This window comes from Hylaeus anthracinus, unplaced genomic scaffold, assembly GCF_026225885.1.
Source record: "Hylaeus anthracinus isolate JK02 unplaced genomic scaffold, UHH_iyHylAnth1.0_haploid 12000, whole genome shotgun sequence".
Taxonomy (NCBI): Eukaryota; Metazoa; Arthropoda; class Insecta; order Hymenoptera; family Colletidae; genus Hylaeus; species Hylaeus anthracinus.
Window position 1 is genome coordinate 7748152 of NW_026534347.1, and position 27839 is coordinate 7775990.

General features: G+C 35.3%; 3 protein-coding genes across 9 annotated transcripts; 2 read left to right on the forward strand and 1 right to left on the reverse strand.

Moving 5' to 3' along the window:
* Positions 1 to 934, reverse strand: LOC128890365 (uncharacterized). The gene is made up of 3 exons (XM_054148803.1): positions 769 to 934; positions 527 to 610; positions 1 to 282 (listed from the first exon to the last, which is right to left on the reverse strand). The coding sequence occupies exons 1-3, from the start codon at positions 799 to 801 to the stop codon at positions 82 to 84; spliced, it is 318 nt and encodes a 105-aa protein (XP_054004778.1). The 5' UTR covers positions 802 to 934; the 3' UTR covers positions 1 to 81.
* Positions 935 to 3707: 2773 nt separating this feature from the next.
* LOC128890450 (cytochrome P450 6a2-like) lies at positions 3708 to 9498 on the forward strand. 2 transcript variants are annotated; one of them, XM_054148930.1, is made up of 6 exons: positions 3708 to 4164; positions 5148 to 5740; positions 6272 to 6845; positions 8098 to 8319; positions 8402 to 8653; positions 8968 to 9498. In XM_054148930.1, exons 2-6 carry the CDS (start codon positions 5393 to 5395, stop codon positions 9132 to 9134), a joined length of 1563 nt encoding a protein of 520 aa, XP_054004905.1. In that variant the 5' UTR covers positions 3708 to 4164; positions 5148 to 5392; the 3' UTR covers positions 9135 to 9498. The 2 variants fall into 2 exon arrangements, with proteins under 2 accessions (XP_054004905.1, XP_054004904.1); XM_054148929.1 differs by lacking the exon at positions 3708 to 4164 and having other exon boundaries at positions 4395 to 5740.
* A 137-nt stretch (positions 9499 to 9635) lies between these two features.
* Positions 9636 to 20537, forward strand: LOC128890449 (phosphatidylinositol 4-phosphate 3-kinase C2 domain-containing subunit beta). Of its 6 annotated transcripts, none has more exons than XM_054148922.1 (26): positions 9636 to 10218; positions 10779 to 11035; positions 11193 to 11402; positions 11481 to 11718; positions 11826 to 11870; positions 12013 to 12274; positions 12361 to 12581; positions 12656 to 12764; positions 12838 to 12996; positions 13076 to 13305; positions 13379 to 13478; positions 13573 to 13992; positions 14072 to 14273; positions 14347 to 14520; positions 14596 to 14856; positions 14930 to 15118; positions 15184 to 15409; positions 15486 to 15632; positions 15708 to 15956; positions 16030 to 16466; positions 16578 to 16734; positions 17297 to 17532; positions 17605 to 17805; positions 18614 to 18810; positions 18891 to 19138; positions 19227 to 20537. In XM_054148922.1, exons 2-26 carry the CDS (start codon positions 10779 to 10781, stop codon positions 19398 to 19400), a joined length of 5349 nt encoding a protein of 1782 aa, XP_054004897.1. In that variant the 5' UTR covers positions 9636 to 10218; the 3' UTR covers positions 19401 to 20537. The 6 variants fall into 6 exon arrangements, with proteins under 6 accessions (XP_054004897.1, XP_054004900.1, XP_054004901.1 ...); XM_054148925.1 differs by having other exon boundaries at positions 12659 to 12764; XM_054148926.1 differs by having other exon boundaries at positions 11484 to 11718.
* The last annotated feature ends 7302 nt before the right edge of the window (positions 20538 to 27839 follow it).

A 27839-nucleotide genomic window follows, 5' to 3' on the forward strand; every position in this document is an offset into this window, starting at 1 on the left:
AATATTTGAAAAGAATTTGTGTGAACAAATCAAATGTATTTGCAGAAATAGTAAAACAAAATATTACTAAATGTTCCAATCTTATTTTAACTGTGGATTTTTATGTTGTCCTACAATCTTATTACGTAGCAAATTAAAATGCCCAACAACCTGGGACAATTGAGCTTTGAGAGAATCTGAAAGTTGCTTTTGTAACTGTTGAACCTCCAATATCTCTCGGTGAAGGTTTTCATAATCTTTTGTAACTTGATGAACAGACCGTAATAGACGAAGCACAGAGATCTGTTAAAAGCACAAAACAAACAGCAACTTAAAAATGGAAATTCAATTGTTTATCTTAATGACTGTCAAAAGGATCTACTCCATTAGACTTTTTTTCCATCAATTGACCAGTCAACAGTAGAAAACATGTAAATGATTCCGCTGACTACGATTTTTTATTTCAGAAATCTGACTCTAAAGCACCAAGCATGGAAGAAGTGTAAGTTGCGTTTTATTTCCGAGCATTGTGTCAATCAAAACATACCTCGCTGTCTGGATCTTCAAATTCTTTCTCAAAGGCGTCAATTTGCCACGCGATCATATCTAATTTGCCGTCAGCTTTTTGAACCTGTCGTGACAGAAAATTTACGAAAACACTGAATAAATGTTAGCCAGGGAGTGACAATTAACCATTGAAAATTGACCAATTTCGAAAGTTTCCGTCAACGTGAAACGTGGAAGATATACGAAACGTGCAAGTCGAAAATGATTAAGAATTGCACTTACACTTTGTTCGAGATGTACGATAGCAGATTCCATGGTGGACTGTCAAAAATAACAGATTATTTTATACGAAAAAACGTAACTAACAGGACGCTCGTACACAACCGACGGTTACTTTATCACGCTAGAATCGATATGCGCTCACGGGCACGTTTGAAAAGCGGCGAATAGCGGTTACAACCCTTTATTTACATATCCCAACGCATGGTGGCAGCATCGTCTACATTTTTCAAGCGCAGGCGTGCGTTTTCAATCAGACGGTGTACTTACCTATACTGATACACGATAGGTCCGCCTTTATTTGGAGAATATTGAAAACTAATCATTTTTCAGATATTTTACAACTTTCCATTTCATAAGCCAACTTTTGTTAAGCAGTACATACATGTGTATACACTCTTGTTGCAGTGTACAGATGACGTGATACTCCATATGCATTCAGAATCAGGATCTGAAAAACATCTAAGTTTCGTCTATATAAGACTACCATATGAATTGATATGAATTATGTGATAAGCTGAACCACAGACAAGGTGAGAAATAGATCAGTTACTCATTGTGAATTTCAAACTGAATTACCGATCTCGTAAATAATAATTAGTGGAATTGAAACGCACTCTTCAATGACGGTGACTCGGCGAACCACATTTAACCAAGATACCAAAGTCGATAACCCTACCAATCTAGTTTTCTGTTATCGATGAAAGAAAGCACAATATCATTTGAATAAATAAACTTTCACATGTGAATGGAACATTTAGATGAAAGCTGTCCTGACTAAGAATTTTAATTACAATGAATTTACTAAATCGTATAGAGTTTACTGTCTTCGTTTTCACCTGAAACACCATTGACCGTGTGTATAGATTATGTTTACAAGGGGAGACTAATGACGATGGATCGTCAATTATTTTACGGATAAGTGATGAGACTTATCGAAATAGTGTATCGTACTGCGAGTGTCACGTACCGATTGTAAAGTACGTGCCTTTTATCTGTCGACGGTAATCGCTTCTAATCACTATTGTTTATATTCCATTAATGTTTTCATTTTGAATTCAATCATTATGATGATGTTCTATGCAGTTCTATTTTAAGATATCTATTGGGTTGTATATATCTGTATATATCAGAGTGGATGAAAACAAATAAAATGTGTACATTCCTTAACAGGTGGAAAGGTTGTGGAACAAAATGGTACACATATAATTCAATAAATACACATCAAAATTTAAATATGTTTTTGAATTTTTTTTTAAAAATGAACTTTCCAGACAGCCCAATATCTATTTATCCTGTGCCTCTCTAAAATAAATAACAATCCCTGCAAATTATTTCGAGCCCAATTCTTATTTAATTATAATGTAGCTTTCTGTCAACATATGTAAATATTATCGTCTCATGGACGCCATGATTGTGACGTTCAATTCAAACGAAATTTCACGATGACCGGTAAAGCTACGGATTTCTGTTTATTGTACTTTGAAAACTAAACATGATCAACAGTCGTGTTTTGCTCCAGAACGTTACTGTAAACAATTTCAAAAGCAACTTACACCCTTTGAAAATTCGATATTGGTATGAGAAAATAAATTATGCAAACACATGGACGCATCTGTATAAAAATGCGTCTATGCAATATTTCCAAATAATCTATTCATTATCAATCTTATCAAAAACATGTGTATACTTTGATAACTTTTAGCCCACAATCAGGCATGCTTTTCATTTTATCGTTGTACGTGTACGATAATTTCACATACCTCACGCACCTAGCACAGTATATCATAATAGTATTAATATTGGACTTACCAATCGTAAATCATAATTATGGCAAGTCATACAAAAATTAGGACTTTTGGCCATATGTAATCTTAAATTTGTTACGTTTCCTAACCGACGATACATTTTTATGTAATACAGGCAAATTATAAAGGGACCAGCTCCGAAGGAAAGGAACTGCGTGCATATCGTGCTAACGAGTTTCGGTTCGGCGTGTTTGTATTTTTCCGGTGATCTAGTCTCATAAATTACATATAAAGAGCTATACGGCAGAGAAAGGCACGCAGGAAGAAATCGAACTAGGTCTGCTCTGCCATCTGTTTTCATCTAAAAACACAGAGAAGAGGAACCAGGCTGGCTGTAAAAGTAAAATCTATTTTCATTCGCAATGAATTTGCCAACGGACACGTTTACGATCTAGTACTGCGTTCTGGAATTTCGCGCAGGAATTCGCTTTACTTAGAAACACGTATTTCACAATTTTGTATCGGTTGTGGCACTAATTACTATTTACGTAAACTATTCTCCACAAATAGGAAAGCACTTGTACTTACAACTTTATTTTGCTTAACAACCTATTATAAAACCTTATAATTGTTATGGAAAATGTGAGATCTAACTTAGACTAGATACCTTTATTGTTTCAGGAAACAACGAAGGTGGCTTTAACAATTATTATGAAAAATATTAATTTAAATAGAGAGCAAAGAGCTATAATTCCACTATCAGTATTACTTACAGTCATCATCATTATGGAAAATGTGAGATCTAACTTAGACTAAATACCTTTATTGTTTCAGGAAACAACGAAGGTGGCCTCAACAATTATTATGAAAAATATTAATTTAAATAGAGACCAAAGAGCTATAATTCCACTATCAGTATTACTTACAGTCATCATATCATTATTATGATTGCATGTATCAGCGCACGCGGGAATGCAAGGCTATCGATCATTCGTAACGGATATTTACGTGTAAATAATAGAAGAGAGGCCTAAGCGGTTGATTGGATCTAGTGGTTCGATATATCTCATCAATTATCGAATGAGGGAGGGGGATAATGAATCCCTGAAAGATAAACGAGTGGGACACGGACCACGATCCGAGAGACTAGGAACGAAAGGTCTCTATAAATGGGTGCATGCGTACACATTATATCCAGTCGGTGGGAGGTCAGCCTTTCGGCGACAACGACACGCATCGCGTATACGGGACGTTTTTTCCACTCCTCCTTCCTTTCATTCCCTCCTCCAGCTCTTCCTATCTCCTTGTTATCCCCCAAACTCGTGCAGTGTATTTGTGGTATGTTAGGCCTACGCTCTGGTTACTTTGCACTCGTGTATTTACGACTTCCAAGAGATAATTGGTCCCCTCTAATCGGAACTGGTGTTTACAGGGCGATAAAATTCGTTCGATGAATAGAACGATGTTACATAAAACGGACGAGAATGCGGGATTAGTTGTAACGCCACTACGAGGATTAAAGGATTAAGAGATTTGAGAATTAAAAGAAACGCCGCGTAGGGGAACCTTTGGAGTATATCCGCGGATATTCGATGGAGAAAGGAACATCCTACTGGGAAGAACTGCGTTCCTGCGATTTATTGGTCGAAGAGTAATAGAAAGTTTACGATGAATTATAAGTATCCGCGTGAATGTGTTTTGAAACTTTCTCGACACGATTCTCGATGAAGGATTAATTCCTAACTATCATCAAGTACTATTTTCACACTCACTTCGATCTTTTGTGAACCAAATTGTTGGGAAAGTCCTTGGCAAATACTTTATGTAAATGCGATACAACTTTACACGAAAGTGCAAATTAGTGAGTGAAACGTTAAACGTTTGAAAATGAAACGCCGACTCGATAAATGTCACGATTTAGGAGTGATTAACCGAGAAGTGTTAATTGGTCGTTTAGCGGCCGAACGGTGAAATTAGCGACCTAATAATCACGTGCGATCGAGATGTCGGTGGACGCGTAAACACGCGAGAAGTGCACGTGACAAGCATCGTTCGCATTTCACTGGGAGACGCGAGGGAATGTAAACGCGATACTCATGAGTAGCGATGGGATCAAGTTCAATGGGTACTCGCGAATTCGAGTCAAGTCTAGTAAAGTTTACTAAGTAAACAAGGTTTCGGGGTTGGACTACTACTACTATACAAATCAGTAGCGGACATCAGTGTGGCCAGATAACTTGATATAAACATTCACTTGACTCTACTTGATTTCTTTCAAGCACTTCTTTCTAATACTCTACAATATCAATAAATGATAATATCTTACTTCATAGGTCTGAATATTATTCTTTTTTTAAACAAAAAGCATAGAAAAATCTTTTCGTGACTTGTCATCGTTTGTACCACAACAATCGTGCGCATTAGTAGACGCCGCGAAGCCTTTAGTACCCGCGAGCGTGGACTAAAGCAACAAATGTCCCTCGACAAATACGATTGGACAATTCCACAGGTGGAGGGGCTTATGGCACTTTTCTCGCGCGCGTATAATACTTGTAAGGTGCTTGATCCGATCGCTACTCGTGAGTCAGTCGCTCGTACAGAGCAGGTGCACTTACATCTAAAAGCAATTCCAAGGATTCGATGGAAACACCGAACTGCGTAATTTGAGCCGCGGCTTCCATAAAGTATTCGTTTGTTTAACAAACCGCCGTCGACCATAGAGGCGATAACATTGAACCGATATCCGGTGCGCGGTTTCAGTTTGGCGTGCGGGCAGGACGTGGCTTACCATGCATAAACATTAACATTCGACGCCGTAGACAATTTCGTATTCGTATAAATAAATTGTATATGCGACACGGGGGTTTGCGTTGCTCGAAATGTGGAGTGTGTTGAGAGGATTTCTGGAACAGTTCCTCTTGCTGGGACTGTTCCTGGTGATTTTGTACTGCTTCTTTACCTCGACCTTCGACTTCTGGGAGAGTCGCGGTGTGCCGTTTCGAAAACCGATCCCGTTCTTCGGCAATTTTGCGCCTATGCTGTTGTTTCGAAAATCTCTGCCAGAGGGCATCCAGGAGATGTACGAATGGTTCAAGGACGAAAGGTTCTTTGGAGCGTACCGCGTCAGATCGCCCTTGCTCATCCTGCGGGACCCAGACCTGATCAAGAATATCTGCGTGAAGAATTTCGCCTGCTTCGCGAATCGTGGTATACCGGTAAATTCTCAGGTAATGGATCCGACTGATGAAAATAAAATTAGATTAATAGAATCGAACATATATGAATTAAACGTGAAGTAACTAACATTGCTCAAGAAGAATTAAATCAATGTCTGTCGACGTGAGATAAAAGAGAATGCGGCTGACCAATTTATGTGACAATTTCAATATTATCCAGAGACGTGACGTTTAATGGCAGACTCATTAGGAACAGCTTTCCAGTCGATGACGAAATCCGGGACGCAGCACTTAAGTTAGATAAACATTCCAGCGGGAGTACGTGAGGGAGTACATGTTCGGGTTTTCAAAAAACCTCACTGTCCCTGTCTCTGTTTACATAGGACCCCAGAATGGTATACCATTGTATATCAATGTATTGCATATACCATATATGTGTTAGCACATACAGCAGGTACATGCAGGTGACCATAAATGGTATGCGCGAATGCAACCATAAAATATCCCATATATGCAGATGGCACCTAATACCTACATTGTAAAATCATAAAGAGTGAACATGTAATCTTTATCTTTCATCAGGATCCCCTGTTGGCTCACCTGTTCAACCTGGAAGGGAAGAAATGGAAGAGCCTCAGGTCCAAGCTGACCCCAGCCTTCTCTTCAGGCAAACTGAAGAGGATGTTCTACCTTCTGGCGGAGTGCAGCGAGGAGTTTCAGAAACTAATCGACGCCTCCGCCAAAGGCGATAGCCCGTACGAGGTTCGCGAGTTGGCGACGAAATTTACAATAGACGTCATCGGTAGCTGTGCGTTCGGCATACAAATAAATGCTGTCACCGACGAGGACTCCGAGTTCCACAGGGCAGCGAAGAAGCTCTCGAAACCGAGCTACACGACCACGCTCTGGAGGATGCTCAGAACCGCCATGCCTAGATTGTACAAGCTTTTGGGTGTCCAGGTGATCGATCCAGGGGTGACGACATTCTTCAAGGATGTCGTGTCACAGATGATCAGGCAACGGGAAAAGAGCGACGTCAAGAGGCACGACTTTATGGACTTGTTGATCGAGCTCAAAAATAAGGGCACGCTGGAAGGTGACACGGGGAACGGGCAAATCTGTAATGAAGAAGACGCAGAGGTGGCCGAGGAAATAGGTACAATTTAAAAGAATATAAAAATAAATGTTTAGAAATAACTTAACTATTGTTAAAGCAACAAATATGAAAGTACTGTAACGTAAAAATGTAAATGAATACCATTCATCTCAGTTATGCAAATTCAACAAATTTTTCGGAGTGTCACGATAGCAGATTAGCAAGTTTCGATTCTTATGCAATTGAACATGACACTGCAACTAATTATCAAGCATATCCCTCAGTGTTGAAATTAGCAAGACCTTTACTATCTATGCCTAAACGAAAATTTGGGAAGAAGCGCCAGGAAAATATTAAATTCTTAACATGCGCTGTAATAATCCATCTTTCGCTGTGTTGAATGTTTAAAAAGATATGACAGTCATCTACAATGTCTTAAATAAACCATCTAATCTTACGCTCAAAATGAATGATCGGTATTTTAACATCACGAATTGCCACTTTGTAATTATCAAGTGTTTTCTATAAATCGCTACCAATGGCTTCGAAATATACTGCATCGTACATCAAGTATGGAAACGAACAAACAGCCAAGACAAACGAACATAAACACTTCCACGTTTGGCTTCTGTAATGGCTTGTATCATTGCTGGTCAACTCAATTATGCCAATCGGAGAACATTACGTAATTGATAACTCTCTTCAGTCAATATACGACTTGTTCGTGCTCAGAGTAGCTACAATGTGCAGTCGTAAATGATACAGTTCTGTTACAAATTAATCAAGATAAAATTGACAGTAAGCACTTCATTCATAGCTATCCAAGAACCGCGTGGCCGCGATGGAACCATGCTTTACATTAACGAACCGTTTCGTTAACTTCCCACAAAGAAGGACTGTACGTTTCCCGACTTGAACTCCAAATTCATATTTTTAACATTTGCTTATCTATGAGGTATACGAAAAGGTGTACTGCTAATCTTATACCTGATTTATATCACTTCCTGATGAATGAATCAGAGATTAATAATGAAACAGAAAGTACACAGATTGGAGTACTATAAATCTATAACTACTTCGTTAATTCTGAATGTAAATACTTATTTTAATTCAAATTTCTGAGGCTTATTCGTTGTATAGGCGAACGATAAAGAAAGGAATAACTCCTATTGAATGACTTTATAGCTTATACCTTGGACGATAGAAGAAAAAATAACTCCTATTGAATGACTTTATAGCTTATACCTTGGACGATAGAAGAAAAAATAACTCCTATTGAATGACTTTATCACATAAGCATCGTTATTTATAGAAATGGACGAGAACAGTATTGCCGCGCAAGCGTTTGTTTTCTTCGCCGCTGGTTATGAAACTTCGTCGAACACCATTGCGTTTTGCCTTCACGAGTTAGCGCTGAATGCTGAAATTCAAGAAAAAACAAGACGGGATATTCACGACGCCATCGACAACAGAGACGGCAAACTAACTTACGATGCTGTCCAGGACATGAAGTACCTCGACATGGTGATTGCAGGTAATAGTCAACATAAATTAGATGTACCTCTTATATTTTCTGCCAAGATTCTGTAAACTTCATTTTTCAACATTCGTTCCAGAAACGCTTAGGAAGTATCCACCAGCTTCACTCCTCTCCCGAAGATGCGAGTATCAGTACCAAATACCAAATACTAAGGTCGAGTTACCAGCAGGTATGCGGGTTATCATACCAATTTACGGCCTTCACCATGATCCAGACTATTATCCAAATCCCTCAAGCTTCGATCCTGAGAGATTCACGGAAGAGAACAAAAGAACGAGGCATCCATACACATACCTCCCATTTGGGGAGGGACCTCGAAATTGCATAGGTAATATGCAATGTATTAGGTTGTCCAGAAAGTTCGTACCAATTTTTAAGAAAACTTCAAAGGCACATTTGAATTGTAACATATATTTATTGAATAACATAGGTATTATTTTGTTCCATAAACTTTCCACCTTTTAAGGGATGTACATATACATATGTATATGTTATTTGTTTTCAGCCATTTCGACATATTCAGACCTGCACTACCTATCAAAAATCGGCATGGACTTTCCAGACAACTCAATAGTTTGAATAATAGATAACGAATAAAAATTATTCATTGACATATTTAACAATTATTTTTTATTATTCTAGGAATGCGATTCGCGCTCTTGCAAATCAAGATAGGAATAATTTCGTTTTTAAGAAAACATCGAGTGGAGATCTGCGATAAGACGATTACGCCGTTGAAGTTCAGTAGACGCAGCCTTGTTACTACGAGCGAGAACGGATTCTGGCTCAAGATCATACAGTCTTCTTAAATCTGCAAATTGTATTTTACGGGGCACATTGGGACGCTTCGAAATTTAATTCCGTTTTTTTTTTACGCAACCCTGTATATGTACAAGACGAGAGGACGACTTTAAAAATAAAACCTGAACAATAGGTTTATTGCGTACTTAATACTAGTACGACCAGTGATTAAGCTTCAATATAGACGTTATTTTATTTTGTACTTGTAAAAATAACTTTCAAATATTGTTATATAAATAAAACATTTATATTTTTGTAAACATTTTATATATCTTACAGCAGGACTTACAATGTATTTGATGAAATATACAATGTACAGATAAAAGATATGTGGTACGAACTATTTAATAAATTTGTAGTGTGTAGTTCTAATGTTTCGTGTTAACTTTATTTATACGTCATTCGTGCAAATCAATAAATAATATAAATATGTTATGTGATACACTTTAACCCAGATGCTTTTTACAATTATTACTGCAGCATATTGCGAGCCAAAAAATGATTAATTTAACCGACACCTTCCTTCAATCAAATTATTATAATATCTCAAATGCCGTTATAATAAACATCCTGTACACGCCTATTACCTCGCGCTGCTAACACAAGAATGGTATTCCTAACTGTAAGCATTCCTACGCATTGCATGTATTAAATCACCTCTACTCAAATAAGGATCGACGTTCAAGCTGAACACATTAACAGCTGATCGAACGTCACACGGAAAAAGAGTTAACGTCCAAATCGTGTAGAATGATCCTCGCGTCATTGTCGATTTTTCGTTACATCGTATTGTTGTATTGATTACAAGCTCGCAGACAAGGCATCTGGTGCTTCTGCTTGTGCATTGTCTATTGGTGGCAGCAGCTTCAAGTCCAGTGCACTCTATGTTCATAGAATGATTTGTATGTAGGTATATACTCACTACGTGTACAAACATACGCACGCACGGTAAGGTCGTTTATACGCGACGGCCAATATTAAGATCGAAAATGTCATATCCTTGATTAGGTGACAGTGCTTTTTTGGAAACCGTGTCGTCTCTCTGCTTGGAAATTTTTGTCAGTGAAACATTCCGCTGAAAATAATGCTACGGTGAGCCGTGAATCTGTTTACGTAGAAATGTAACACTTCCGTCTCTTTAAATTGATAACGCGGGTTTTTAAACGATAAATTCTATAGCAATAGTACAATTTCCTTCCATTCACGCAAACAGATATTGCGATTTGTGATCAGTGTAAACACAACTCTTACATGAAGACAGTTTTTACTTCACTTATAACAGTGACAATTTCAAGAACTCGTCACTAATACAGGATTAACTCGTGCCATTTGATATTTATAGGAATTTCAGTTATGCGTTTATTATAATTATTGCTTTATAGTTCTGTTAATTGGATATGTTAGTATTTTTGCATGCACACGTCAAATATAGGTTAGAATGATAGTGTGTCTATGGAAATAAGTTTTCTTCTTTCTTTTTTTTATATTACATTTCTCTGAAGTGACTCTTTTGTATACGTGTATCATAATTCATATCGTAATTTATTAATATATTTATAAGTTCTAATTGTACATAAGCCTTGAATTTGTATTTACATCTGTATGCTTCTGTCATCCTTTAACAAGCTAACTGTTATTTAATTTAATTATAGATGTCACACTCCAATAGAAATACAGGTGCTCAAAGATCTGCGGTGATTGATTATGAACGTCAATTCCAAGAAGATCTGGAACATGCGCAAGCATTGAGTTTGGAAAGTCTTGCCTTGGAAAAATTTAAATTGCAAAAGCAACGTTCTGAATTTAGTAATATCCAACAAACATGTATTCCACACAATGATGTGGACAGAAGAAATAATATAATACATAGCAATGTGTCAGAAGCAGATAGTATACAGCAAGTTGAAACGTAAATGATATTGTTTAAACATTTGTAATATTATTGCATTATTGTTTCATTTATTATGTAATTATTGTGCAAGTAAACTACAGCAGAACTTTTTGATTTATATAAGTTATTGTATAATTCTAAAATATAATAAAAATTCTAAAATATGAAAGTATAGATTTCAGTGTAGAAGTCGACCAAGGCCTGGTACATTTAATACCAATCAATCTAAAAATGCTGTGATATTAGCACCACCACCAGTTCCATCTAGGAGAAATTCTACATCAGCTACAACAAGTCAAGAACAATCTATTGATTTGATCAATTTTACAAGTCCAGTGAAGCAAGATAATCTAACTGGTTACTGTTCACCTCCACCTCCACTACCGTAAGATTTTAATTATAAGATGTTTACAAGAGTATTGTTTATTTAAATTATTAATAAAAAATAATATTGGTTGCATAGCAGGAAATTATTGGTAGAACCAAAATGGGAAACACATCCCTCTCTACTAAAGAAGCAGGCAAGAATATCACGTAGCAGTAGTTCTGCAAGTTATCGCTCTCGAGACTTTCGATATCACTCACTCTCTCCTGGTCCTGGATCTTCCACTGCACCCTGTACACCTGGGACTCCAAAAATTAGTCCTATCATGTCAAGATCCAGTAGTATTAACAGTAATGTACCTGATACAACACCACAAGTAAGAATATGTGTTATTATACTTTTAATAATATTTGTTATTATTTAAATGTGTATATATTTTGTTTTTTATTCAAATAATATTTTTATGAATAAATTTTATTACAGCCTGCATGGAATTCTTGTGATTTAAAAAATTATTTTCTTATGCAGGTATATTGTGTTATAAATGTTTTAATGTGATTATCAGTTTAAACATATTAATTTCATGTTCATTTATACTTCCCTTCCATTAATAGAACTTCAAACTTTACATAAAATATAATAGTATCTTTTTTTTTAATTTTGTTTGTAGATACCTCCGTTACCTATGAATTACAGACCAAGTATTACTCATTCTGGATGTGGTGTTCAAAAGCCAGCATTTGGTACTGATGATGAGCAGCTAAGTGTATTAAAAGTAATAGAGAAAAAGCCAAATAATAATCTTATAGATTTGAGTTCTTTCGATCATATAGAGGATAAAACGAACGTTCGAGTTAGTGTACTCGAAGCATTTGATCCATTACTTGTTAAGACTGATGATCAGGTTGATATCGCACAAAGACAAAAAGATGGTAATGTTACATTGAAAATTTACATAAATATAAAATTTATTGAAGTGTTACCATGCATCTTACGGCAATATGTTATGTTTAAACAGAGGCACAATCACAAATTAATGGATCAATGTATGATCCCTTTGATCCATTTGATTACATGTACAGCACAAATGAAAGCGTTAATTCAGATCCAGTCTATGTTGCTGTAGAAAAGTCGGCTAAATCTCCAGCTGTATCCCCAGCCGCACCACCACCGCTACCTCCTAGAAATTCGTCTGCTTGGAACACCATTGAAAGAAGAAGAACTTCGTTAGATCGAAGAGTAATTACACTAAAAATTTTAATACGAAAGCAAACGAATAATAATTTTAATTCTAATCATATCGATTTTTACAGCAGAAGCGAAAGACACGCTTATATGAAAACGTAACAGTGAGAAAAACTAGATCATCGCTTCACGATTGTGATTTAAAAGCTTTTCACGAAATGATGAAGTCCGTACGAAGTTAGTAAAATAAATAAAATTTAATCTACTATGCTTTGCAACATCTAATCTTTGCGTTAATGCGTATGTACAGGTGATTTTCCATTTAACGATCCTAGTACAAATATTGGACACGTGATCAGTCCAATGATGGAGAATTTATATCCCAATGGCACAAGTATAAAATTGGTTGTACATCCGCAATTAATAGATTCTGATGATAATACTCCGTCCATTTCATTTACTTGTGACGGTAAAATTTTATATATTTACGAAGTGTGTTAAATCATTTTTAATAATGTAATTTATAATATAAATATTTTTTTTTACAGTAAATTGTAGCGTTGAACATGTCATTCTTAATGTTGCTTGTTCCTTAGAAGATGAAGATACAGTAAATATAGAAAAATATTGTTTGAGAGTGTGGGGGTTGGCAGAATATTTTGCACCTAACACGACTTTAGCTCAATACGAATATATACATCAGTGTATTAAATTAGAAAAAGACATTGAATTAGCTATTCAGACTAAAGCACAAATAAAAAGATGTATAGCTCGAACGGTAAGTACTTATTTGTAAGTAAAAATATTTGAATCAACTATCATTTGTGTCACGTATCTAACTTTTTCAATAGCTTCAGGATGATAATCGTGATCAATGTCTTAAATTGGAAGATATTCTTCCAAATGAACCTTTACAACCTATTTCGTACGAAACGCTGCTTATATTGCTAGGTATGAAGTAGGAAAATTCGTATCATTATATTGCCGTACAAAAATTGATAAAATATTAATTGAATAATTGCATATGTTTTTATAAAAATTACAGAGACCGTGGAAAATGAAATGGAACGTGTTGAAACTGCTGCAATACAATTGGCAACTACCGATCATAGTTCTAGTCTCTTACCGCAACTACAACCCCGCGGTGTTGTTCAAGCGGTAAAAGCAGTCTGTGCTTTAATGGGAAACATAGAAACATTTGAAATTACAGAAGCGGTCGATAATTTCGTGAATGCATGTTGTAAGTTCTTACCACAAGTTCACACGACGAATATAGAGTGCAAGAAACCTGAAATTCTGCATGAAGACGGTGACTATTCCGTTGTCACGTTACGAACGAAATTCCCCGACGTGATAACTTCTCATTGTCGCAAGATACGCGATGCGATTCAGGATCTCGTAGAAACTTACTGTCGTGCCTTCAAAGTTGATTTTGAATTGAAGAGCAAGGGAGAATTTCCGTCAAGTAAGAAGAACATTAAATATTGTTTTGTTAAATAATATGTCGTGAGAAAGTTTGACTGATCCATACTTTTATATAATAGATACATTAATTTCATCTGAAGAATTGGACACTGTATTAGTTCGCGTTGGCGCATTACATAGATTGCCAGGATCGTGGAAGCACGATGATTATATTGTAGCAGCTCAAATATTTCATGGAACTAGACCTGTTGGGAATCCAGTTTTATCCGAACCTATGGCCGTCAGTTCCAATTTTTATCCTAGAATTTTATTTAATTCATGGTAATGATTTTGATGCTAACTATTTCGGAGTTATAATCTATTTTGCGGGTCTAAATTATGGTTTATATTAAAGGTTGGAATTTCATGGAATAAGTGTATGTCAGGTTCCAAGGGAAGCTAGATTAGTGTTAGTTTTATACGGCCGCACATTACAACCTACTGAACACGAATCAAATTCATCCGAAGAGAATACTATGCACAAAGAAGAATTAGGTTGGGGATCAATACAATTTTTTGATTGTGAAGGGTAATTAACTATTTCATAGAAACAGGATATACCTTGTAATATGTTTTTTTATATATTTATTTTTCGTCATTGCAGTGTTATGAGTCAAGGAAGTTTCTTCTTATCTCTTTGGCCAGCAATCGCTGACAAAAGATTAGGTCCAGCTCCAGCGCCCGGAATTCATCCTCATGGGGATACACAACCTATTATTGGGTTAGAATTACCTGATTATGGAGGAAGGGTACTATTTCCTACAGAATTAAGAGATTATGATGTTCAATCTCTCGACTTTAATTCATTGGATCAAAATACGCAACAATTATTGATAGACATCACACAACAGCATACATTTTCAAGGTATCTTTACATAACCTCAAATAATCAGAATGTCTTTAAATACATGATTAATATTTATTTTTTCTATCGATAGACCACTTATCGAAGAAAGAGAAATTTTATGGGAGAAACGTCATTATCTACATGACAGGCCTGAAGCGTTGCCTAAAGTTCTTTTAGCTGCCCATAGTTGGGATTGGGCATGCTTGCCTGATCTCCATGCATCCCTTAGAGTTTGGAGTCCTTTGCCTCCGGTTCAAGCGTTACAATTACTATTACCTTGGTAATTATCTCTTAAGAATCTTTACATACATGTTAATAACCTCAATAATCATAGATATTTTATAGCTTTCCGGACATGAAAGTTAGAGAAATGGCAGTTGGTTGGATTCGGGAGCTGAGTAACGATGAACTTGTAGATTATTTACCGCAATTATTGCAAGCATTGAAACACGAAACGTACGAATCGTCTCCTCTTTCGAGATTTTTATTGGAAAGAGCGTTACTTTCATCGCGGGTGGCTCATCACATTTACTGGTTGTTAACGCAAACATTACCTGGACAGAGTCCTCAGGTACAAATGAAACGATAGTTATGAATAATATAATTTAAAAGCCGAGTAATTGTTTTAATGTATGTTTATTTTTCAGAATTTTGCTGAAGTTACGCCAGAAGATGACAAAAATATTAGCCACGCGCGCTACCATAGGAGATTACAGTTGATGTTACGAGCGTTACTTGCCGTTATCGGTGATGCATTAAGAAACAGCTTCCTTACACAGCAATTGCTTGTTAAGGTGTAATACATTATTCTTACATTGTATCATTAAGTGGATTTACTAATCGTAACAGTATAATTCATGTTCCTGCAGAATTTACATGAAGTAGCAGAAAATATCAAACTAACGAAAGACTCGATGCGGATGGATGCACTTAAAGTTGGTTTACAAAATATACACTGTCAGTTAATGGAGGATGATGGCACATGCTTACCGCTATCTCCTAGTAAACAAGTGTTTGGAATAAATGTACAAAGCTGTTCATATTTTCCTTCATATACGCTTCCGTTGAAAATCAACTTCATTAGTAGCGATGACGTAATTTGTCCTGCGATTTTTAAGGTATGTTTATCAGACGAATATCCGATACCTAGTTTATCCTAAGATTTTATTTTGGATCAAAATGATGTTAAAGGTCGGGGATGATTTGCAACAAGATATGCTAACCCTTCAAATGGTTCGTATTATGGATAAACTTTGGTTGAAAGAAGGTCTTGATCTGAAAATGGTAACATTTGCCTGTGTGCCTACTGGTCATAAGCGTGGAATGCTAGAAATGGTTACGAATGCAGAAACATTAAGAAAAATACAAGTTGAATTCGGCCTAACCGGTTCGTTCAAAGATCGACCGATTGCCGAGTGGTTGGCAAAGCATAATCCTTCGGAACTCGAATATGAAAGGGCCGTAGAAAATTTCACCGCGTCTTGTGCAGGCTATAGCGTCGCTACTTACATTTTAGGAATTTGTGATAGACATAATGACAATATTATGTTAAAAACGTCGGGTCATCTGTTCCATATTGACTTCGGGAAATTCTTGGGTGATGCGCAAATGTTTGGAAATTTTAAAAGGTAATAATACTGTGTGTATGGTTCGAAGTACTTTGCCGAAAAATGAATATACAATGAATATATAATCAGTGAATACAGTGATTATTCGTACCATTTTTTTTTTTAAATTAGGGATAGGACACCGTTTGTATTAACATCTGACATGGCATACGTTATAAATGGTGGTGATAAACCTTCAGCCAAGTTTCATCACTTCGTAGATTTATGTTGTCAAGCATTTAATGTAGTGCGAAAACACGGGAACCTTATCCTTCATCTTTTTGGTTTGGTATGTCCACTGTTAATTATATTGTTGGAGTTGGGAATATAACACTATTATAGAATAATATCATTCCTTTTATTTTAATATAATCACATATTTATTTGTTGTGTTGTACAATTATTCTATTAAAGACGCGGTTTATTTTTAACTCGATAATATGATAATGCGAGCCGTTATTCTTTTATGAAAACATCAAAACCGCAACGGAAGGACTTTATCAAAAAGTGGTCCGCTATCACGCTAAACTGTATGCGATGTATTGTTAATTAGTGTTTATCGTCCGAGCTCTCGTAATATCGTAATGTGTAGCAGTTTGAATCAATTAAGAGAAAAGTTAAAAGCGTTCGAGAACTAATAAACAACGACTATAATAATGGATACATCATGTAAAGTTATCTAAACACACTCGATTTAGACCCACAATATAAAAGAAAGCATAAAGATGGATAATTTATTATGCCAAAAGAATCATGTGTATAAACTGAATATCATACAACAAAAACTTAGTGATATACAAATAAAGGAATTAGTGAACATGTCTAACATGAATAACTACACGAATTCGCAGATGACTTCTTCTGGTATACCTGGTGTAACCGTGGATGCAGTCAGTTATGTACAAAAAGCTCTTCTTCCTGAACAAACAAATCCTGAAGCAGCTGCCACGTTTGCCCGAATGATAGAAAGTTCACTGAAAAGTTGGTTTACACAGTTCAACTTTTTCTTACATAATTTAGCGCAACTACGATTTTCGGGGGATCATAATGATGGAGCATTGTTATCTTTCATTCCGCGAACGTATACGTAAGTTTACCACAGTATTTCGTAAAATTGTTTATGATATTGAAAGCGAATATATTTGTGTGATTGTTGCAGAATGCAACAAGAAGGCCAGTTGACGAGTGTTCAAGTACACGGGTATCAAAAACGATATGACCCGGAAAAATATTACATGTATATTTTGCGTATACAGCGAAAAGGTCACGCAGACCCCACTTATTTATTCCGGTCATATAAGGAATTTTGTGAATTTTATCAGAAGCTGTGCATCCATTTTCCGCTTGCAAAAGTTGCTAGGTAAGTAAACATAACTTCACTTCATTTATTGACGGAGTTCATTTTTCTCTTTCTTCTTCTTCTTTTTTTTATGTATGTCTTCATTCGTGTAATTTGCTTCATTTTTTGTATAAATTATTTACCAACTTGTTCGTTCAGGTAATAATAATTTTTACTGACTGAATTTATATATAATCTATTGCTATTATTGTCCTCTACTTGTTGATAATTATGTTGAGGTATTTAAATGTTTAATATTAAAATTGTAAATTGACTTCCTCAATTTCTCATGTTCGTCATCATGTATAGTAGAGTCAGTTTGCGTAATTTTTCGGTAATATTCTGGTGTAAAGGGTTCCTTGTTTGATTTTTTTGTCATCGATATTTGGGCACGAAAGTGTTTAAGACCCATATCTGATACTTTAATGTCTTCCTCTGAAAATCACATGAAATTTAACGGTAAATATTTATTCCATATACTAAAAATATTCTAATTGTACATACCTGTAGAAATAACTTCTTTTTTAAAAAGATAATCCTAACACAGTTCGAACGTACAGTCGGTGTTCAACAATTATAAATGAAGAATGAAAATATATTGTATCATTATTTTTAATTGAAAAGTACTTCATACCTTAGTATCAGAGCTTAATTATGTTATCTTTTCCGATATTATCTAATCAGACCAAAGACCCGATATAAAAGAAATTGTTTTCGAAATAAAGTCCGAAAAGATAAATTACATTATTTTTGTTTCTAATGTTTATATTTTAAAAATGTATGAAATGGTATAATTAAATTAGTATAAATGGTAATATATTTTATGTAGCCTACCTAGTGGAATGAGCGTTGGAAGGTCTAATATAAAACAAGTCGCTGATAAACGTCGCGCGGATATTGAAAAGTTCCTCGTGAGTTTATTCAAAATGGCAACAGAAATTTCACAAAGCGATTTAGTATATACTTTCTTTCATCCTTTATTGCGCGATCAACAAAATGCCGATATTCATTTACGTAAAGTAAAAGGTACAGTGAAACTTGCGAAATACGATGTGTATCATGTAAAAATATATGCTGTAAATACAATTTTATTTTATTTCGATTAGTTGGCAATTGGTGGGCTGAGAAAATAGTCAGAGACGATGTACAAAGTGGACAAATTAAAATGTCTCTTCACTATACTCGTGGAACATTTTATGTAATGGTTCATCACGCAAGGGGTTTGCCCAAAGTAGCGAACGGACAAGAACCAAATACATACGTTAAAGTTTATCTTAAACCTGACCCAACAAAGAAAACGAAACGTAAAACGAAAGTCGTAAAAAAGAATTGTCATCCTTCGTTTATGGAAATGGTGAGAAATTTGGATAAATTAATTAATTTCATATTTTTCATCCTCAATCAAATATATGCTTTATATATAATATACTCCCTTGTTATAGTTGGAATATAGAATGTCTCTAGATGTTATCAAAGAAAGAACCCTTGAAGCAACAATATGGAACCATGACACTTTACAAGAAAATGAATTTCTTGGTGGAATACGCTTACCACTCGGACGTCTCGACTTGACAACGGAAACAATCGAATGGTTTTCATTAGGAAGTATTCGATGAAGGAGTATTCATAAGCTTAAGATGTCGTAATATTTATGGATATTAGATCTACAAAAATGGAAACCACAATTTCATCGCACAATATTAACGATAGCATTTCTATATCATGCACATAACAGTGCAATAAAACGAGTTGTGTCTGTAAAGGAACAACACCGACGCATGCCTTCACATTCAGAACACACGCTTCTTAAAACAAGTTAGTTAATGTCATAAAGTCTATTATAAAACTACATATATTTAACTTATGTAATGATAGGAAACGAGGCATATTTCATAAAGTTATTCTGCCTTTCCAAGAACTGCCAAAACGTTAAAAGTAAATTTTTGTTAATTAATAAACGAGCGTGAACTTTGCGTAGGGCATAATATTTGGCAAGAAGCGCTAGTAAATATACAATAATTTTGATTTATAATGGTAATTCTATTAGTCGAAGTTTATAAAAATGTTTATTTATATTACTTGTACCGAGAACTATTCTCTATCGATTGTAAATAGATTTAAAGTACGCTACACTATTTAATTGTAGCAGATTGAATACAATGTTTCCTAAATAGGTATGAGTTTTAGAATATGGACTTATACACGTATATATTATAAATTTTACTCAGATATAAGTTATTTGCCTGTTATAATAAGTAAATCAGGTGACAAATGACATTTTTTACTTTCGTAAGGAAATTTGGAATTATATATAAGAATAATCAAAATATCTTTCTACATACAGTAGTAAAATTAATATAGAGAGAAATTACGAGTCAGTGTGTATTATGAAATTTTTATTTTTATTCAACAAAGGAGAATGAAATTATGTAAATATGCTTTTAAACTTATCGATACGTTCATAATCATTTTATATATCTATTGTGAATATTTTAACACTACTTTATTAGGTAAACAGATATGAAATTATTATATCAAAAACGGAGGTTCGCGTTAATACATTACCTACAGGTGTGATTGTTAAGATATCGATTTGAGTTTACATGTACCTTGTCGTAATATTTTTGTAGCATCTTTACTACACAAAGTTTATATTTTTTGATATACTTGCATTACAAGGTGAATAGTTTTATGATCATAGTTCTTAATAGAAACGATGGTAATATAAAATATAAAATAACATGTCTGCTTCAGTCTCCAGTAGTTAGTGTATTAATGTTAATAATTTTAACCTAACCTTTTGTTATAAACATCAAATGCAGTGAAATAATTTAACAGTACAAGCTTGCATTCTTTCCTAATAATTCTACGGAATCTGATAATGTAGCTATATAATAATATTATAACTGTATGTGTATAAGCCTTCTGCTTCTGCATTCATTTTACGAAATAATTATTGATCAGAATGCTTTTGCATGTGCTTTCTGGTTTCTTTCAGTGGCAATATAAAATTATATAAATTTTAATAAATTATTTATAAATCGGATTGGATATTATCCAAGAAAATGTTAATTTGTGATTTGTCAAATTATTCTATCTAGAAGGTGACACAAATTGTCGTGATAATTTTACGACATTTCGATATGTTTATCTGTGCTAATTACTAGGTATTTTGACTCGTATACACGAATAATTTTGTATACAAAAATTGTATCGTTTCGAACATGTGTATTACGTCTTAATTTGTACTAGAACATTAAAAAACTGCATAACAAATTCTATTTTATGATTTTTTATGTTGGAGCCCTATGTTGATTATTCTGCAGAAATGTTGAGGGATCTAACAGGATCGATTAAAGGATTCGATTCATTCGTGTAATTTATGAGTAGTACATATAATAGTTCGTTTATACAACAGTTCAAATAAATATAATCTAGGAACAGAAGTCTTAGACCATTTTAGACATTAACAAATGTGCTAATTATGAATAAGTACAATGTACAAGTTCATCTTTATTCAAAAGATCAATTTGAATATATTTTAGTCGAGTGGCAAGTGGAAGCTTTCGAATATAATAAATTGTAGACTAACTTGGTAATATAAATTTCTTGGTTGTTGTTTTCTGCAGATAAACAAACTGAACAGTCTTTAATAGCATTCGAATAGTAAGTAATTATAAACTCTTGTTAATTAACCAATGCAGGTCCAAAGACTTTTTTAATTAATAATAAAAAATGAGTTAGTTTCTAATCTGAACGCTAGATAGCAGCACTTATAAATTAGTGCTGCCATCTATGGCAAAACGTCCAAGTTTGTCGTGATAAACTACAAATGTCGATAAATAAAATGATGATGGCGCTACTTAACACTATGGATAAAAACTAATTTTACTTCAAGCTTGGGCGTATCGCCGTAGATGGCGCCACAAATTTCTAATAGTCGCCATCTAGCGTTAGAATTAGAAACTAATTTCACGACAAGCTTGGGCGTTTTGCCGTAGATAGCGCCATTTATTTATTTTTATTATAAAACAATTAAAAAAACGATCGAAAACACTTGCAGGCCGTTTTAAATAAAAAATGACATTCTGAAAATCTAAAACTCTATTCATATTCCACAAAAAATTTATATTCACACCCCTCAAGCATAATGGATACAATACATTTTTGCTTTACGACGTGAATAATGTATTGCAATCAATGCACTTGCAATCTGTTTCACAGATAAGAGTGGAAAATAAATCTCCCAGCTCATTTAAGTCCTCAAGCGATACTTGTAACGAATAATTCAACTTTCAGTTAAAGATACTAAACACAAAAATGTAATATTGGTTTTTTTTAAATTGCTTCAAAAGAAGTTATAGTAAATTGTACTCCCATGACAATTTCATTCCAAGTAATGGACTACCCTTGCAAACTCAATGTATGTCCACATAGTTCCACACACTTCCACGTGTCTCGTGCATCTGGTATAAGTTACATGCTATCGATGAATCCGAACTCTCGGTGTGAGTCATTATTTTGAAAAGTTCTTTACTAGGAAGCCTCGAGAAGGGTGCCGTTGCAGAAGTTTCGTAGAAGTTGGACAGCGCATCGCGTCTCTTTCACAGGAAACTCGAGTAAGGGTCTCGTGCACCGGAACCATGGTCCAAGACTCCATCGAGACGTGAGTCAACTACATTTATGGAAACTTATTGCCCTTAGGCTGTGCCACACTTTTTCATCGAACGATAAACTAACAAAAAGTACTAGAGGGGTAAATGTAGGTGGTTAAGTTATTCATTCAATTTTTAAGATTACAGTTTCCTTAATTTAAGTTTCTTCTACTTTTATTTGATTTTCATTTAACTTCATTATTAATACAGATGCATTCTTTTCTTATTAAAAATGACTTTAAGGGAGAGGGATGTTTTGTTACACTGAGACGACTCATACGAGTCTAAGTTGCTTTCTCAATTTTTAGAGTTTTATTGTTTTCCTCAATTTAAGTATCTCCTACATTCATTCGAATTTAATTCAACTGCTGTATTAACATAGATGTATTTTTCTGTTTTCGAAGACGACTCAAAAATACAGTAAAAATTGTTATTCGATTCAACGTAATTATTAGACTGCATAAAATTATTCTATAATATAAAATAATATGGTAAACACGTACTAAACATAACCAAAAGGTGCGTGCACTTACACGAAATGAAATAACAATATTATTATATTAATTGTAGAATATATTCAACATACATTATGTATATTTCTTGTATGTTTGTAATATCCCTATGAATTACTCTCAATCTTACAAATTTATATTGAACCTACTTGCAGGAAATTATTTTTATCATTAATTAAGTTTCACTGAAGTAAACTAATCAAAAAATCTTTCTTTTGGTAAAAGTCAACTGTTTAATTCCCATTTCAGGATAATATTGCTACGACCAGTAGCAAGAGGGAAATTGCAGGGTATGAAATTAAATGTTGCTTTCAAAGGGACAATCGCAACGTTTTTTTGAAAAAAGAAAGCTTGGCAAGGTTTCAAGGCGGCGGCGAGGCTACGGTTTAATTTGGCACGACGTAGTCTTGGAATAACGCATAGTCCTTAGAATCTCTTAGGGTTGTAGGCTTCTCTGAAGATCGACCTTGGCCTTGGGTGACCTACTTCATTTTTATCGAGAATTTCCTTGGCATTATGCTCGGAAACGAACAGCCGACAGCGGCTCAAAGCCTTTGCCGGCATGAGTTTCTATACATATAATTCATTCTTAGGACAAATAAAATTAGTAAGAGATTTCTATTCTTAACAATGACGGTGTACATCGACGCAGAAGTTCATCCTTGGCCCTACTCGAGGAATAAAGGGCTGTTTACACTGCTCGTGACTCTTTTTATTTTCTAAAAGAAGCTTGGTGTATGTTCCCTTAACACGTTGCTCTTGACGTCACCCAGAAATGGGTGACAGCACTTTTCATTAAGAAAGTAAAGTAATTTCAAAGGTACGAAGAAGTGAATATAAATACGGTGAGGGATTCGTGAATTTGGCGAGGTCAAAAAAGTGTTGTAGATTTTTTGCTACAACTATTTCTATTCAAAATATTTTGTCAAAATTATGCAACAAATTTTTCTTTTCAAATTCAATTCTACACCATTTAATCCACCAAACCATATTTTCAAATGTTTATCTAGAAAATTACTGATTCCCACACGAGTAACTCCTTATTCCGTTACGAAGCTAACCCTAAAGGGAACAACCTCGTTAGAGGACCAAATATTATGAGTTTTTCAGGATTTTCTTTACGGAGAATTTATTTAATTTTTTGTTAACTGTCAGAATATTTTAGGAATATTTGGTGATACTTTCCAATTCATTAATTAAACTTTGCAAACATACCTCAAGGTTCTCACTGAAATTTTAAATCTCGCGAAGCTTATTATTTGTAAATTAAGTAAAAATTATAGAAAATATTTACTCCCTTAAGAAATCACAATCTGTGCAACGTTTGAAATTTTACAAACGCTTCGAAATTTAGAATGAATCCTCCTAATGGAAGACCCTCTGTTACCTCAAGTGCTTCGTAGGGCTTCTAAAGTGTTGATACCTTCTTAGCACGAACCTACGAACGGCGAAAGTGTGTGTTTTGATAAGCAACGTCTCGTAAACGCCTAACCAGCGTAACAATTACCCTCTCGGAGTTGTATGTACGAGGCGCGAGAGCAGGCATCTCCGTTCAGTGGAACTGGCGCGTTCTAAGGCTGACGCAAAGCGGATTAATGCATTCGCTAATGTCGCATCAACACGCGGAGTCTTCCCGAAACTCCTGACACTCGAGGCGACGCAGTCACCTCCCCTGTATCGGGACGAAGCAATTACTTTTGCTCGCGAAAATATTTTCCCCGTTTCCGACACTGCGCGCTTACAGAGCACGCTTCCAACGAAGTGATCCTCTTTGCTTCGTCCTTGCCTATTTAGATACTCTGGAAGGGAAGATGGGAACGGTGTGAACTGTCGTCTCGAATACTGGATTGTTGCTCCAACTCGGTGCTTTTCCACCTTTTTGGTCTGAAATCACTTTATTAGATGTGATTGTTAATTCGTCTTCTTTAATTATTGGGGCTTTAAATAGAATGATGAATTTTAAATGTAATAGTGGTTAGGTTTAGGTTAGGCATTCTGCAATCTTCTAAATTTCCTTTTAATTTTTAAGACCTTAAAATTGAACGATAATCTCCAATATAATATTGGTTAAGTTTAGAATAGGCGAAACTAAAGAAAAATGATATTTGTATTGACAGACAAAATATGAGATATCTACATGAAAATAAAATATTTTCTATAATTTTTACTTAATTTACAAATAATAAGCTTCGTGAGATTTAAAATTTCAGTGAGAACCTTTAGGTATGTTTGCAAAGTTTAATAATGAATTTAATAGTGAAAAGTATTAGGTGGTCCCAAAAGTTTCTTTCGCTTTATTAACAAGTAATACATGCACAATAGTTTAGGGTTTATGTTACATTACTGAATCGTGCACGATTCATTTTGCTCCATTACTGTTACAACATGAATATCTATGAAATTAGATTGTCTATTTATAGAAACACGATCACATAAAATAATTGAGTGCAACTCGCGAATGAAACTTTCGGGACAACCTAATATTACCAAATATTCCTAAAATATTCTCACAGTTAACAAAAAATTAAATAAATTCTTCGTGAAAAACTCATACTGAAAAACTCATAATATCTGGTGCTCTAACGAGGTTGTTCCTTTTAGGGTTTAGCTTCGAAACGGAATAAGGAGTTCAGTTGAGTTACCAACGGAATAAATACCAGCATCGGCATCCCTCGAGACCTCTAATCACGAGTCTCGAACGCATCTGTTTGGAAATACCGAAGAATCCTCAACGGGCGTTAAACTGTCGAAGTTCCGTTGCAGGGAGCACCGCGGTACTTTATCCAGCTTTTTATCCCCCCCCCCACTCCCCGTCGTATTTTATAAACACTCTTTTAAGTAGATCTAAAAGCGCCATTAGCCCTAAAAGGCTCGTAGACGGGGAATGTGGGTCAGTGTCTTCGTCTTTCGGCTCGATACGTTCACCAGGGAAGTTTCTCCATAAGAATGGCGAGCAGTGAGGGGTGGGTAGCGAACGCCTCGAACAACCAACCATAGATAAAAGGCCCCGAGGGGTGCGAGGTGTCATTCGTGCTAAGTTAACACATAGTTAGCACGTGTTCGCGGACCTTTTAATGGCCGACGTGATTTATGCAACGGTACTTTTAATCCTTCGAATGATGGAGCTCCGTGGCGGATGATTTATTATCAATTATGATTTATCGCCGAGTCATGAATTGTTCGCGTGAGCTTGTCGTATCATTTTGTCGCTGGCGTGCGTCTGGTAATTCTTCGAGCCTGAAAATTCTACTGCGCTGATGTTTTCCTAACGAAGCTTTGTATATTTTTCTTCTGTTTGCTTTTTTTACTGTCGTTGAATATAACGAAGGAGGGAAGTATCGCTACCACGTCAGAATGCGATCCTCTCCAATTTTTGCTCGCGTTTCTTTATGGTTTTTGGCACATAGGCGAAAAGCAGGAAATACAAACGCCAAGAGTTATAAAGTAAGTAGAAACAGGCAGTAATGGTCAGACACGTGGACCAAGATTTACTCCACGAATATTAAAATTCAATTGTCACAAAATGGACTGAAAAAATATGCAATATTTGAATTCCACACTTGCAATCACACTCCTATATGTTTGATAGCCCTTAAAGATGTACAGAAACGAAGTAAAGCGAATGAAAAATGCAGCACTTTGAAAATTCATTCAACAGACATGGGTGAATAAACTGGATTAAAAATTGATTTCATATATTCTTCAATACGTATATATTAACTATAACATGCAATTAACTGATCTACTTGCGTTGCTTACTCAAAAAAACTCTCGTCTATTTTCAAACCATTACTATGACGTGCTCCCTTAATCGAGCAACGTTCAAGAAAAATTGCGAAGGTCTTCGAACGAAGAAACGTACGCGTGCTGTGCCAGCATTCGGCTGCTATACCATTCCCCCTTCCCCTAACTTGTAACAAGTATTGATTCCATTTAACCCATCGACACCACCTTCCTCGCGACTTTTGCTGATTGCAACACCTTTCCGATTATTTATCATCCCCCCCTCCCCGTTCCGCTCCCGGGCGCGAATCGCTGAAGTAGACCTTTAACGACATTTGTCATCCCTCCCCTACCCTCTCGATATACCCTTTTACTCTTATTTAATGTCACTTTAATTCCCTGCCACCGAATCCACTCTATCCGCAACCTAGAGACACCGGAGGGTCGTTACACTTTGCGTGCAGATAACGCGCTCGACTAACCGAAGCAGTTGTATTAAACTTGCATGAATTACCCAACTGGGAGACGTCTGGGGGTAGAAGTCCCTGGGAAAGTATTGATGGGATGAAACGTTATGATTTTTCTTTCGAAACTTTGATCGTTTCGAATCGAATTAGGTAATTAGTTGTCCTAGTTAAGATGTGTATATAATAATAATAATAATAATAATAATAATAATAATAATAATATAAATAATTTTTATTTACCTCAGCTTTTTAGCCAGGAATCTACTTCCATTCTTTTCCTCTTTCACACATTTCGCATTTTCATAATGCAGGTCACAGATAATTTAATTTATTTATAATTGGGAGACACATTATAATAATTGATAACTCATGAAGGTACAAAAGGAAATATGATTTGTTGCATACACTACTGGAAATTATATACTAGGTCGGTTTAAACAATTTAAACCTGTTTAATTTACACAAAACGATAGAACTGTGCTCGAGCTGTGCTTCTCGAACCCTTAAATATTGATACCAAAGAAAGGGAATTGTTTTATAGTACTTTCTGCGTGAACTCTAGAACCAGTGGCCAATAAATTCCGCTAGACACAATAGGGATCGGACTGAGAGAGATACATTAGCGCTAAGAGCATATAATTTTCCTCCCCCGGAATTTTAAATTCCCCGGGATACACTATTTCCCCGTTTGATCTCAA

What these genes read in the sequence shown, in the direction of transcription:
- LOC128890450 (XM_054148930.1), top strand. Translation starts at nt 5,393, where the DNA reads ATGTGGAGTGTGTTGAGAGGATTTCTGGAACAGTTCCTCTTGCTGGGA. An exon ending in GTATACCGGTAAATTCTCAG is followed by an intron (nt 5,741 to 6,271) that starts GTAATGGATCCG and finishes ATCTTTCATCAG; the next exon opens with GATCCCCTGTTGGCTCACCT. An exon ending in CCTCGACATGGTGATTGCAG is followed by an intron (nt 8,320 to 8,401) that starts GTAATAGTCAAC and finishes CATTCGTTCCAG; the next exon opens with AAACGCTTAGGAAGTATCCA.
- LOC128890365 (XM_054148803.1), bottom strand. Translation starts at nt 801, where the DNA reads ATGGAATCTGCTATCGTACATCTCGAACAAAGT. An exon ending in TCGTACATCTCGAACAAAGT is followed by an intron (nt 611 to 768) that starts GTAAGTGCAATT and finishes CTGTCACGACAG; the next exon opens with GTTCAAAAAGCTGACGGCAA. An exon ending in TTGAAGATCCAGACAGCGAG is followed by an intron (nt 283 to 526) that starts GTATGTTTTGAT and finishes TGCTTTTAACAG; the next exon opens with ATCTCTGTGCTTCGTCTATT.
- LOC128890449 (XM_054148922.1), top strand. Translation starts at nt 10,779, where the DNA reads ATGTCACACTCCAATAGAAATACAGGTGCTCAAAGATCTGCGGTGATT. An exon ending in CGCACAAAGACAAAAAGATG is followed by an intron (nt 12,275 to 12,360) that starts GTAATGTTACAT and finishes ATGTTTAAACAG; the next exon opens with AGGCACAATCACAAATTAAT. An exon ending in TTACAATTACTATTACCTTG is followed by an intron (nt 15,119 to 15,183) that starts GTAATTATCTCT and finishes GATATTTTATAG; the next exon opens with CTTTCCGGACATGAAAGTTA.